We start from the raw sequence: 13622 nt of genomic DNA on the forward strand, positions 1-13622 counted from the left end.
AAGACAATAAATTAAATTGTTTTTCAATGGAAAAAATACAATAATATTTATCATATGTATATATATTTTTTTGTCAAGTCACCTTTATAATTATGGAAAATTAAATAACAAACTATTTGTGCAATTGAAAATAATAATCTCTACCTGTAGAAATCATCATCATCATCACACATGTAAAGGAGAGATCAGTAGTTAGTTAAGAGTACCAATTTATCATCATTTATACTTAAAAGGTAAAGAAAACATACATATCACAAATAATATATGCAGTATCTCACACATCCTTTTTACCATTAAAAAAAACCAAAAAAAAAAAAAGGTGAGAGAGAGAGAGAGAGGGAGAGAGATGGCCTTCTCTTCCTAACATTGACCAACCCGTCTTTGTTTCTTTCTTTCTTCTCATCACTCTTAGAGACAAGAGAGAGAGAGAGAATTCGTTAAGGCGTTTCGTTTTGTTTCTCTGTAGAAGAAGAAGAAGAAGAAGAAGAATTCTCTTTCAATTTTTTTTTTTCTTTTTTGGAGAAATTAGAAGAGAGAGAATCTCTATCCTTCTCTCTCTCTCCTTGCACGTTGCAAGCGTTTCTAGAAAAAAAAAAAAAAGTGAAAACCCCAGCATCCCTTTCACCTGACTTTGGCTATGGGTTTTCTCTGATTCGCTTGTTTCGTGAAGCGAGAGCGAGCTTTTTTATTTGTTTGTTTGTAGCACAAATGGAATTGGTGGGAAAAGTGGTTAACAAAGAGATCCAAGGGATTGGGTTTTGCTCCGGGACGGTTCGATCTCGCGATTCGTCTGGATTTTTCGAGATCGTTTACGAGAACGGCGTCACGGAGATTTCGGAATTGGCTGAGGTTGTTTCTCTCGTGATGGGAGAAGATAAATCCCAGGAGATTTCGTTTCCAGTGAAGAAGAGAGTTGGTAGGAAACCGAAGAAGCGTTCTCGTGTCGCGAGGATGAAGGAGATCAAACGAGGTAGCTCTGGTTTGAATGAGGTAAATGTCGATTTAAATGACGGGGTTACGAAGGTTGATTCGGGAGTTAGTGATGTCAATTTGAGAGGGAATGTTGATTTGAATTGTGGTCCTGTGGAAACCCTAGGTAGGACATGGGATTCTGTGAAGGATTTGAATAGGACGGTTCCCGAATCGAAAACTGGGTTTGATCTGTCTACTGGGTTGGATTTGAATCCGAATGATGGTTTAGGTTTGATTAATGTGAATATCGATTACGAGGAGAATTGTAGTGACCAAAGGAGGAGATATATTGATCTGAACGTGGATGCGAGCTGTGATTTGGACAATGCTGGTGTCTTTGATTTGAATGCACCCAAGAGGGAGGGAGGATTTGATTTGAACGTTGAGGTTGATGTAGAGAACATCAAGGATGGCGAGTGCGTTCAAGTGAATGGAAATGGCATAGTTCAAGAAATCATCATGAAGGACGAAAATGGTGTTCAGGAGACTGGAGAATATAAAGAAGTTCATGTCGCTGAAGTATCTAGCGCTCAGCTTTTGGAGGAGATACAGAAGCAGAACATTGTTCAACTACAAGATCTCAACACTCCTTATTCTAACGGTGCTGAGAAGGATCATGATCTGCCTGAGCATGATTCTAAGACTGTTGATGAGTCTCTCTCTGATATTGGAAATTCAGATGAATATACGAGTGGTAGGAGGAAAAGAAGAAAAGGTGCGGACAATCCAAAATTCACCAGTGAACCTCGGTTGAGAAGAAGCGCTCGTAGAAGGTTAGCTCGATCTCCTGTTAGTAGCACTGTAAAAGCTTGCTTAGTCGATGAAGTATCCCCTTCCCCTTCAGTTAGTAGTCTGACAGAGGAGAAAACTTGGACCCTTGATGGAAAAACTGAGAATATTTCTGAGCCTCCGCCAAAGCCACAATTACCTCCATCTTCGCATCTTTTGAATTTAGACGGTCTTCCCATACTTGACGTCTTTACTGCTTACTCTTGTCTGAGGTCTTTCAGTACTTTGCTGTTTTTGAGTCCCTTTGAGTTGAAGGATTTTGTGGAAGCATTGAGGTGCACGTCTCCCAGTCTGTTATTTGATAGCATCCATGTTGCTGTCTTACAAATATTAAGAAAACATCTGAAACAACTCGCTGCTGAAGGTGACTCATCTGCCGCTTCTTGCTTGAGGTATACTTTTATTTTCTTTCTTGAGTAGTTTAGTTTTACTGTTGTTTTATGGATATGAAGCTTCTCTTGTTTTGGTTTTCATGCTTTGTTGGTGGTGTTGAATGCAGGAGTCTTGATTGGGAGACGTTGGATCTGGTTACTTATCCCCTTTTTGTGGTCGAATACCTACTATTTTCTGGCACTAAAGACAACCCTGTATTGGATCTTACTCAGTCGAACTTTTTCAGAAATGAGTATTTCAGACAACCCGCGAATCTGAAAATTGAGATACTTGGTCGTTTGTGCGAAGATATGACAGATGCTGAGGTTGTGAAGTCAGAGCTTAATAAAAGATCCTTTGCAGTGGAGTTTGAAATGGAACTTGATAGGAAGACAAACACAGAAATGCGACGCAGAAAGCGAGCTATGATGGAGCTGGCAGATGATTTATCTTTAAATAATGGGGTCATGGATACCTCATTTGACCGGAACAGTGATGACTGCTGTTTTTGTAAAATGGATGGGAGCTTACTGTGCTGTGATGGTTGTCCTGCTGCCTATCACTCTAAGTGTGTCGGTCTTGCCAGTCACCTTTTGCCTGAGGGTGACTGGTACTGTCCTGAATGTGCATTTGATCGGCGTGTACCAGGATTGAAGCCTGAAAAGCAAATTCGAGGAGCAGAGTTTATAGAGATTGATCCGCATGGCCGAAAGTACTACAGCAGTTGTGGCTACTTATTGGTGTAAGTCTCTTTCTTTGGTTCTCTTATCTAAGGAGGGCTAATGCACGATCTCAGTGGGATCGATATTGTTGATTTACCACTATAAATAAATATAAATAAATTATTACTATTAGCAAAATATTTTTGTCTTATATTAGTGGTACAATTTTGTGATGAATTCTGACGAGAATTGTAGACACATGTTGGTTTTTTGTTTTAAAACAATACCCCGTAGGTGAAGGTTTTAGGATTAACTAGGATGTTCAGATAACATGATATAACTGTAAGAAGTATGCGTTTTTCCTCTCAATTTTTGCAATAAGTTGAATTCCATGTTTGGACTTGTGAATAGCTTTCTATTGTTTTTTATTTAGATGCGAATTTAGCCCTTAGTATCCCTCAATGTATGCAGATGTGGAATGTTTTTATTATCTACTTCTAGAAACTTCTTTCATATGTTGATTGTAGGAACTGTTATACATCTTCATAGGTTGGTTGATGCCGTCTACTATGATTTTACAGGGTAGATACAGATGGCACAGGCTCATTGAACTACTATCATGTGAATGATGTGAACCTTGTGCTGGAGCAGCTAAAGTCATGCAGTAGTTTCTATAGTGGCGTAATAAGTGCAATTAAAAAACACTGGGATATCCCTGCTGGGCCAATAAGGACAATCAGCAGTGTGAACTCGCAAATGTCTCCATGCTTGGATAAGTCAGCCAAAGGAGTGATTTCTTCTATGGATGGGTTTAAGGCCCCTCTACCAGCTTCAGGAAAACAGACAACATCTGGTGTTAAAAAAAAACTGGAAAAAACGCCCATCAACGGATTTTCACATAATCATGGTCATAGGACTCGTCGGAAGATTTCAGATTCAGCTACTGGGCTAGATAATCGTAATATGAGTTCTGAAGGATCTGCTGAAACTGTACAAAATGGTTCGGATGTCCAGAGACTTCATGAGCCAGCATCATCAAGCATTTTGGATATCATAAAAGAGCCAAATATGAATATCCATCTGTCGTCCGATAATTTGGCTAGAATAAACACACGGAAAGGAATTAGACCGGTTGTGCAGTGCGAAACTGGCTACAGAAACCATTACATATTTGCTCAGATGACTACATCAGTTTATGAAGAGATGACACGTAAGTCACCAATCCGTACAAATGATATGAGATCTGATGAAGAAATAGCTTCTACCCAGGTGAAGACTATTTTGATGAAAACCACAAAATTTCAATGGCGAAACATCCAAAGCCTCTACCTAGATGCGTGGAAAGAAAAATGTGGATGGTGTCATTCCTGCAAAAGTTCTTCTGAGGTTGCTGGTAGTGAGACAAATTGTTTGTTTAATTTGAGTCTCGGGGCTTTACGGGGTCTTTCGGAAAGTGAAGTAGCTAACATTGAATACATTGAGAAGAACAGTCATCTTTTGGCCATCATATACCAGATACTTTCCATGGAAAGTCGATTGCAGGGACTTTTGGGTGGTCCATGGTTGAATCCTCAGCACTCCATCATTTGGCGTGAACACATTCTGAAGGCATCAAATATCTCAAGCTTGAAACATCTATTGGTTGAAGTAAGTTTTTTAACAAGTTTCTTCCTCCCACAGCATTCACTTTGCATTGGCATATAGGATTGTTTCTGAGATAAACCATTGTATTGACAAAAGCTCAAATATCTGAACAACCACACTAACTTGCCCATGTGAAGCTGTAATATCCTAATTTCTTCATCATGATCCTCTTCTGTGTAGAACTTTAGTTTTGGTGTGTTCTTCCTACTTGAAAAGCTTGCAATAATCAATCTCTGTTTACCTTTTTATATCTTGGGCAGGAATGTTGAATATTTTGTTACTTCTCCACTTTCTTACGACTTAACTATCTTCAAAACCTTTTTAGTATGAACTCTTGAGCACCTGATTTTTGTGTAATGCATTAGTGCTAAGTTAGGGGTGCATCAGTTTTCGTTTCCTAATGGAAGATTTTGTTAATTACTCTTTGCACAGTTAGAGGCAAATTTGCATCATCGTGTACTTTCACTTGAGTGGCTACACCATGTCGACGCTGGTGTAGTAATGGGCTCAGCTATACATATTCTTATTGCTTCAACACGATCATGGTCAAAGACTGCTGTTGGTAAAAGAAGGGGGTCATTGTTGGAGTCTGGGGTTAACCCTACTGCGAAGAAAAATGGTGGATTGACCATGTGTTGGTGGAGAGGTGGGCAAATTTCTCGGCGGTTATTCAACTGGAAGGTTTTGCCTCGCTCTTTAATCTCTAAGGCTGCTAGACAAGGTTTGCATTTTCTCTTTTGTTCTTACTTTCGCGTTTGTTCTTCTACCATCTTTAACAAATATTTTGTTCCTGTGACTTCTATTTAGTTGTTTTCATTCTCCATGCACTCTACACTGTGCAGGTGGAAGTATGACTATTCCAGGAGTATTTTATCCTGAGAATTCAGAGTCCGCTAAGAGAAGCCGACGTGTTGCGTGGGAAGCAGCTGTTGAGTCATCTACAACTTCAGAGCAGCTAGGTTTGCAGGTATTACAAACTTGGTCAAACTGAATGTAATTCTTCTCTTGCAGTTTCCGAGGGTATATACACGTCGTGATGCGAATTTCTGTTTCCATTTTATCTACGCATGAATGTTATTGGTGTCAAATCCATTAATGTTTTGAGTTTGTCAATCTACCATATGTATTTACTGTCACTTGGATTGTTACTGACTTTTGCAGTTTTTGTACCTTGAATATGTGTCTTGTACCACTGCTTTCTTTAAATATGTCTGCTTGTGGGATTCTTCTTCGGCTAACAATTTTGTGATTACAGGTAAGGATACTCCAATCTTACATAAAGTGGGATGATATTGAAAATAGTCATCTTCTTCCTACATTGGACAAAGATTCCAGAAAATCTGCCAGGCTATTCAAAAAAGCGATTGTCCGTAGGAAGTGCACAGAGGAAGAAAATGTGAAATATCTCCTTGACTTTGGTAAGAGGAGAAATATTCCGGATGTTGTATCGAAGAATGGTTGCATGGTTGAAGAATCCTCGAGTGGAAGAAAAAAGTTCTGGCTGAATGAATCACATGTGCCTTTACATCTTGTGAAAGGATTTGAAGAGAAAAAAGCTGTACGGAAAACTAGCAAGCCAGGAGGCTCTTTCAGACACTCTAAGATAGACAAAGTACAGAAAAGGTCCTCAGAGGGAAAAGGATTCTCATACCTCTTTGAAAGGGCAGAAAGATCTGAATCCTCTTTGTGCGAGCAATGTAAGAAAGATGTGTCTTTGAGGTATGTACCTATCAGTCTATCACATCCTATCGTGAGTAACCTTTATTGTCAATTGACTCTGTTAGGAACCTAGTAGCATGACGTACAGAACAAATCTTTTCGTTTTCTTTGTGGTTGTTGAGTAATGATCTTTTTTAACTGTTTTTATGGTATCTGTTTTTCTTTGATGACAGTGAAGCTGCAAGCTGCCATATCTGCAAAAGTGAGTTCCTTTTTTTGTTATTTTTGTTAAAGATTTTTTTTTCTGCAAAACCTATGCTTGTGTAGGTAATCTGATAAGAACCTAGCCCATATTTAGCACAAACCAAACTCCCACAAGACATAGGTGGAAGGAACTATTAGTCTAAAACCCGACCTGCCTGATCTAACCTGGAAGAAATTTCGGTCTAGGATAGCTTATGTCACCGGTTCAGTGACTCTTTAATTTATTTATTAAAATTTGAAAAAACTATTATAAATTTCATAACTGATTGAAACATCCACCTGGGAGAACAATAATAAGGATATTTTCTATCATTTTCTTGAATTGAAAATAATTATATAAGTGTTTCTTCAGTTTTTATGCACAAGATGGCAAGAAAAAAATTAAAACATTTTCGACGTATTGACCTGTGGTACAGACGGTTAACCCAAGGGAAATCCAGTTTACTAGTAAATGTGACCCCCTTAAGAGTTTAGACAATGAAAGTTTACTCTAGTAACTTGAGAGTGAGGGTGCCCTTAGAATTGTAAGCACTAGTTAGATTCATTCCTATTGAAGAGGAAACTCCCTAACATGATCGTTCATAGAAACTAGTTTTGTATTGATTTTTTTTTTGATCAAATTTCAGGAGTATTTCACAAAAAGCATATCAGGAGGGCAGAGAAGGTGGGCATGTATATCTGTCTTCCATGCAAAAGTGAAGTGCTAGCAAAAGAACAACCCATCGTACGAAAAAGAGGGCGCCCCCCAGGGAGTTTCCGGAAAAAAATTGGAGTTCAGACACAAAAGCGTAAAAAGGTCATCATACCTGCTCGCAAATCACCTCGGCTAAAGAAGACTAAGACCTCAACGGCAGAGAGAATTGCCATAAGGTTAAAGAATCATAAAAAGGTTGTTGCAAGCAAACCATTGCGACGTTCTGGCAGGCAATCGAAACATGTTATTCGGCTGCAGGATGAAAGTAAAGTTCCTGGAGTGAGTAAGAAACGGAAACTTGAAACCAAAAGAGGCAGAGGGAGACCGAAGAAAGTGAAACAAGAGATCTCCATCAGAAAGGAGAGAACAAAAAGGTGCTTGAGCTATTGGTTGAATGGGCTCCTGTTGTCCAGAAAGGCTGGTGATGAACGGGTCAATAAGTTCCGGAGAGATAGATATCATATTCCCTCGGAGAACTCTGACTCTAATCATTATCAACCTAAGTGTCACTTATGTGGCTCGATTGAATCTGAATCTGAATCTGGATTAACTTTCATTGCTTGCGAAACCTGTGGAGGTAATTCATTTTCTTATATTCTTTTGGTTCACATTGCAAGAGTTGGTTTCTTTTCGTTGCTTTAGCTTTTTTTTTTTTTTTTAATGTCTGTAGAATGGTACCACGGAGATGCTTATGGGCTTAACGAGATGAATTCAAGTATGGTGATTGGATTCCGTTGTCATCTCTGTCGCAAACAGTCTTCTCCCATCTGTCCACAGATGAGATCTACTACATCCCCTGTTGAATCCTAAGCTGTGAATTTGGTTAACAATGATATAATATTCTTAGGCTCTGGGGTTCAACGGAAGAATCAGACAGGGTAAGGTGTAAATTTCGAGATGTCTATACAATTATGGGTGAAGAGTACGAGTAGAGAGAATCAAGGAGAAGTAGAAACAGAGGAGGGTACATTTTGGTGGAAGCATGAAGTTAGTTTGGCTTGTTGGGACTGGTAACATGGATGAGTAGGTACTTAAGTAAGTGGTTGACTTAGACTTAGAGTGAACAAAGGGGGATTTAAGAACCAGAGTTGATTTATAACCTGATTTAATTTTTCATTTCAATATCGAGGGAGTCAGTAAACAAGTGAAGGTATGTAAAGAATATGTAGAATCCATTTTCTATCAAAATCCATTGGTAGTGGTGTTGTTAGCTCGTATTAACGTACAATGGTGGATCCAAAATGCTCTGCATGCTGGTTCTTCTCTTAGTTTGTTCGACTTAGCTTATCTTGATTTTCTTCGTAAAGTGGATTTGCTAATGTTTCTTTTTATATAGGGAAAAGGTAAACGAATCAAATCTATTTCCTCAGCCTGTAATTTTCTTTGATTGAAGGGCCATTCAACAAAATCAAATTCAAATCTATGTGATCGCATTGCACCAACATGTTTTATGCTCAACGATGGAACAAACTTCATTAAAGAAACAACTTTATTGATCAAAATAAGTAGGATCTAAAGAGCAACTTCAACCATTTTAATAAGTTAAGCCAGGAACTCTATAAAGCACAAAGCATCTTTAGTCTTAAGAAACAGAAAATAGATAAAGATCAAAGAAGAGGAGATTGCGTCAGTTGGTCGACGTGAGCTGTCTGAGGTTGTACTTTCCTAGCTCCTTATACTTCTCTACCACTCCAATTAAGCACACTGTCTGTAAATTGCAACACAAAACCCAATTTGAGTAACCAACCAATCTGATGATGCAAAACATAAAATTCTCTCTTTGTTTACCTTAACAATTTCCACCACGATTGACATCTCTGGATTGCTCAAATCAACTTTGTGAGGGGCAGGAATCGATTTGGCGATAGTGTTTATTATCTTCATCCTATCAAGCCCCGTGTTTGCACGTGCTCCATACAACACAGCAAACTGCAGGAATGGTAAAAGAGAGGTTAAACATTTCGTAGTCTCGAAAAAAGGGTAAGCGAAATTGATCCTTATAGTATTATTACTTTCCGGGGGTTACTGGTCTCAACGGGGAAATACTGTTCTACAAGAGGCTTGATGGCTCTTGAAATTTCTTCCTCTGAAGGGTAACACGATACTTCAATTGGTAGAAGTCTTAGGATGAACCTAAGCAACACAAGCTATATTAACAAAAACCTGATAACGACATAATAGTAACAGAAATCTTGGTATCATGGAGTTTTGTAAGTAAGATCAAACCTTGACATATGTTTCTTTGTTGCAGCAGCAGAAGTCATTGCATGCTGTGCAATATCTTTGGGACTTGGGTCACCATCTCTCCTTTTCATTTGGATGAATACCAGACCGTTGCAACCTGGATCTAACTTCATAAACCGTCTCTGTTGAAAAAGGATAACAACAGTAGTCTTATATGATCCGCAGAGAAATTAAAACATAGACTTGAACAATTATGTCATGAGAGCTCCTGTCATTTACCCATAGATAATAACTTAGCTTACCTTACTCTTGTCTCCGAGTTCTTTTAGTTCAGCTTCAATCAACTTATCAATAGACTTCTCAGCATTTTCGTTTACTTTAGCCAATGGATTTGCTTCTTCCAAACATGCTTTCTTTCTTGGAGGTTCATCTACACCGTTCTTCTCTTTCTCTTCATCTTCTTTGTCTTTTTCAGTCTCAGTTTCTACCAATTGTTTGACTTCACATGATCCTTCACTCGCTAATTCTTTCTCATTCACTTGATTATCACCGTCTTCAGTAACTTCTTTCTTCTCCTCATCCCCTTTGTTTTCCTCTTCCTCTTTATCATTATTACCCTCAGCTTCCTCTTCATCCTCATCCTCATCCTCATCCTCGCTATATGAAAACGTAACCTTCTTGTTAATTGGGTTATCAAACAAACCAGGTTTTACTTTCGTGTCAGTCCCATTCATTAGCTCTTCGAAAAACTGTAAAAACAAAGAGATTAACATTTAAGAAACACTTCAAAGACTATAAGAGCTACTCAAACTTGACAAAAGCTCTTGAGAAATCTAACATTGGCATAGAAGATTCTCTAGGTCATAAAAGCTAACAGAGTAAGAATATTACTGGAAAACCTAGAAACACAACTCGACCACACGAATCAAAAGGGCTAAGTTAACTTGGTGAAGATGATCCAAAACGTGGACAAGGAATCAATTAACGAAAGTAGCAGAGACACTAAGCAAAATCTGAAAACTAGTTGGGAGATGAAATCAAATTAAAAAGATAAAAAAGAGAGAAACTTTACGGAATCAATGACGTTAATAGCTTCCTGAGAAGCTTGGTATTCGCGTCCGCCATCGCAAGAGATGAAAAAACCTTGCACACCTGGCTTCAAAGGATAAGCTCCCTTCTTCTTCACTGGTCTCTGCAGCAACAAACAGATCAGACGAAGAAAATTAAACACAAAAGATGATTAGCAGCAGTTTCAAAGATATACAATATTGTGTGAGGATTACGTTTTGAGGGCGATAATGCTGTTTTCTCTTCTTGCTCTGGTCACCGGTAGCCATCGTCGGAGAGAGAGCGACAGAAGAGAAGAGAAGAGAAGAGAAGAGAAGAGAGGAGATATTTTTACGGAGGTGAATGCAAAGTAAACACACAGTGACGACAAGAAAAATTAGTAGGTCATGGCGACATGGGCCGGATGGGCTTAAGTCATGGCCCATTAATTAAAAGCCTCGTTTACTTTGTGAAATACCTAAACTAGTACATCTTTCACATTTTGTTGTATGATATATTTTTAAACATAATATTTCATTCTCTAAAGTTTTTAAGATGTAAATTATTGGAAGGTCTGATAAGAGCTGTACATGTGAATCATTCAAAACTTGGTGTACATGTACACATCTCATTTGGTAAAAAAAATATCTCATTTGATACCAAAGTTAGAGATCGAAACTAAAGAGTTAGGAGATCATCATATCGTAGCAATGGTCTTTTCAAAAGTCAGAATAGATATGAACTTTTCGTAAATATTTGACACTTTTTCGTAAGTATTATTATTATTACCACTACTAGCTTGGACCGACCTTACATTTTTCCTGACTCGAATATATAAATATATAGGTAGTAGGTACTACTAAAACATTGAAAGTTTCTAAAATTCATAACATTATTATCAAACAAAAGTATTAGTTTTAAGGGAGTAGCTAGGACTTTTAATAGGCCTCATGCGATTTAGAGTAACCCTCTTTTCCGGAGAGCATCTTTCATTGCTTTCAGCCAACAAGATTGTCATTTTCTCTGCATAACTTGTGTAATGTATCAACAATGCCTAAAAACAAAAACAAAACATGTTAATTAAAAAGAACAGCTTAGGTACCAAATTAGGCAACAAAACGAAACGACGTACATGTGAGTGTCCGTAAGCGCTTGGAGCAATGTAAGCGATAGGATGGCCATGGAAACTGATTTCTTCCACAGGGCCCATAACGTTTGAGACACATGTCGTTGTGTTAATCACGGGTTGATTGAATACTGCTGCTGCTGCCTATAATGACCAGAGCACATACTGTGTCTGTGTTATATATGTTCTGTTCTGTCCATAATTATGCAAACATATCTCAATTTCTTTACCTTGGCTCCTAACACTTTTACGCCGATTTTGATCATAAAATACATTAGAACTGCGTGACAAGAGTGCTTCTTTCGAGCCATCATAGCTTGGGATTTTTTTAGATAAACTAATGGATCGGTTTGTACACCGATGAATAACGGTAAAAAAATAAAGCTGAAGTAGTTTCCCCATCTGCATTTTGAATCCTTGACCATCATTTCTTCCAAAGGCTGTATACAAAGAAACAATATGTATAAATATATATATTTTTTTTTGACAATAAATATTGTTTCATCTGTTGACAATCAATTAGTATATATCAAGTTGGAGGGTATATATGTCACTAACCTTGAATCCGATGTCTGACCTTAGGTTTACTGTACAAGCTGCACGTAAACGTATTCCATTTGGAAGATTGTTCGGATATGAAGTCAATGCCCCACCCTCCTCGTTCTTCTTGTCTTGTTCTTCAAGAACAAGATACGTGTGAAACTCTCTTATGGTTAGGATATTAACTATTGTAAGTTAGTCATTAGAACACATAATAATAATACATCATATATATTGAATTTTATGTTTACCGTATTGTCTGTTCAAATAGCTAGAAAAAGCGGCTTGTGTAATTCCGAATAGAACATCGTTAATAGTCTAGCAGCACGCACAAGAGAAAGCAACGATCCATTAATTTAAATAAAGTAAGGGAACACCTCAAGTGAGTTATGAACATAAATCACAACGTACCATGTTCATAGCATTCTTGATAAGTTTAATGTCATCTAAAGAGATAATTCGGTGATAAAATCTCTTTGGGTGGCTCCTGACATCGGCACCAGCTTTTAGAGGTGTTTTTGTATCCTTCAAAAACAGTATAGTCGCAAAAAGCAGCATCATATCCACAATAATGTCATTGTAGAACCAATGGTGAATATCGATCTTAAGAACAAGCCTGTCTTCTTAATGCTATGCAACCCCTCGCCTTGCCGTTTCACGGGAGGAATAGCAGTAGACAAAATGTCTGGATTTGATGTTATATGGGTACATGCGAGCACGAGGGAACATCGGGACATTCCGTCTCCCAGTGAATGGTGAGATCGTATTACACCGAGTGCTTCAGCATATGTGGTTTTGACGTTAAGGATGTGAATATCCCACAAAGGTCTTGATCTATCAAGAGGAATCATCGTGAGATGTGATGTATAATCGTTGACGAAGCTTTCTCCATCTTCACCTATCTCTTTTGGATCTATGTGTGGTACGATTACATGATCTTCTACATTGACTTCGGTCTCAATCCATTTTGCACCGTTTTCAGACTATCAAGACAAGATAGATGGAGACCAAACACTGTCAAATCCCAAAGTGGGAGTTACCCAAATTTTATATATCTATAAATACACGACGTCGAGTCGTTTGACTCAAAACTATATAGAGATTAGGCATGTAAATTAAGTATCAAACATGTAATTCATTATTCTTTCTAAATTCAATTTATTATATATAGTATTAAAGAGTGGATTTTATAAAAGTAATATTCTAAATTAGGTCATGTTCGAAAGCATTAGTGATTGAAAATAGCTATATATATATGATGATAAGAAAGTGTGGCATGCATATTGTAAAAATGTAGTTTGCTGGAGAAACGAGGATGCTTGTAGACATTTTGCTTCAAAGCATCAAGAAGAACGTCGGGATTAATTTTGGTTTTTGAAACCAAAGTTGATGATGGAACATAAGTCTACGTCCGGCGATTGGAATACACGCGCCATCGGACTGAGCGGCTCCTCCTCGTTCTTCATTCTCCCTTTCCTCTTTAGTCTTTTTGATGCATGTTTATTCTCTTTCCAATGCTATTTATAAAGTGTTTTTTTATATATTTATAAGTGTGGCCAATAGACGAATGATTTTTCCCCTTATACTCGAGTATGAAATTGTAATTGTTCCTTGTTTTTCACCTTCTTTTTTTTTGGCATGGAGCATATTCTAGGTTTTCTAATCACTG

General features: G+C 37.9%; 2 protein-coding genes and 1 pseudogene across 2 annotated transcripts; 1 reads left to right on the forward strand and 2 right to left on the reverse strand.

Moving 5' to 3' along the window:
- Window positions 1–248: 248 nt before the first annotated feature.
- On the forward strand, window positions 249–8266 carry LOC104705512 (DDT domain-containing protein PTM). Its single transcript, XM_087463178.1, has 9 exons — window positions 249–2153; window positions 2261–2875; window positions 3377–4442; window positions 4872–5160; window positions 5282–5406; window positions 5695–6158; window positions 6332–6360; window positions 6989–7633; window positions 7727–8266. Exons 1-9 carry the CDS (start codon window positions 709–711, stop codon window positions 7864–7866), a joined length of 4818 nt encoding a protein of 1605 aa, XP_087319304.1. The 5' UTR covers window positions 249–708; the 3' UTR covers window positions 7867–8266.
- Window positions 8267–8527: 261 nt separating this feature from the next.
- LOC104705513 (uncharacterized) lies at window positions 8528–10673 on the reverse strand. Its single transcript, XM_010421530.3, has 7 exons — window positions 10524–10673; window positions 10313–10432; window positions 9543–9989; window positions 9283–9422; window positions 9069–9189; window positions 8845–8985; window positions 8528–8764 (listed from the first exon to the last, which is right to left on the reverse strand). The coding sequence occupies exons 1-7, from the start codon at window positions 10575–10577 to the stop codon at window positions 8684–8686; spliced, it is 1104 nt and encodes a 367-aa protein (XP_010419832.1). The 5' UTR covers window positions 10578–10673; the 3' UTR covers window positions 8528–8683.
- A 512-nt stretch (window positions 10674–11185) lies between these two features.
- On the reverse strand, window positions 11186–13419 carry LOC104709103 (wax ester synthase/diacylglycerol acyltransferase 8-like; annotated as a pseudogene).
- Window positions 13420–13622: the final 203 nt, after the last annotated feature.

Source organism: Camelina sativa, chromosome 8, assembly GCF_030686135.1.
Source record: "Camelina sativa cultivar CO46 ecotype springtype chromosome 8, ASM3068613v1".
In the NCBI taxonomy this organism is placed as follows: domain Eukaryota; kingdom Viridiplantae; phylum Streptophyta; class Magnoliopsida; order Brassicales; family Brassicaceae; genus Camelina; species Camelina sativa.

Coding starts and splice junctions, on each gene's coding strand:
- LOC104705512 (XM_087463178.1), top strand. CDS start 709: ATGGAATTGGTGGGAAAAGTGGTTAACAAAGAGATCCAAGGGATTGGG. Junction 2,876..3,376: donor AGTTGTGGCTACTTATTGGT/GTAAGTCTCTTT, acceptor ATGATTTTACAG/GGTAGATACAGATGGCACAG. Junction 5,407..5,694: donor CAGAGCAGCTAGGTTTGCAG/GTATTACAAACT, acceptor TTGTGATTACAG/GTAAGGATACTCCAATCTTA.
- LOC104705513 (XM_010421530.3), bottom strand. CDS start 10,577: ATGGCTACCGGTGACCAGAGCAAGAAGAGAAAACAGCATTATCGCCCT. Junction 9,990..10,312: donor CTATTAACGTCATTGATTCC/GTAAAGTTTCTC, acceptor TTGTTTTTACAG/TTTTTCGAAGAGCTAATGAA. Junction 8,986..9,068: donor AGACCAGTAACCCCCGGAAA/GTAATAATACTA, acceptor CCATTCCTGCAG/TTTGCTGTGTTGTATGGAGC.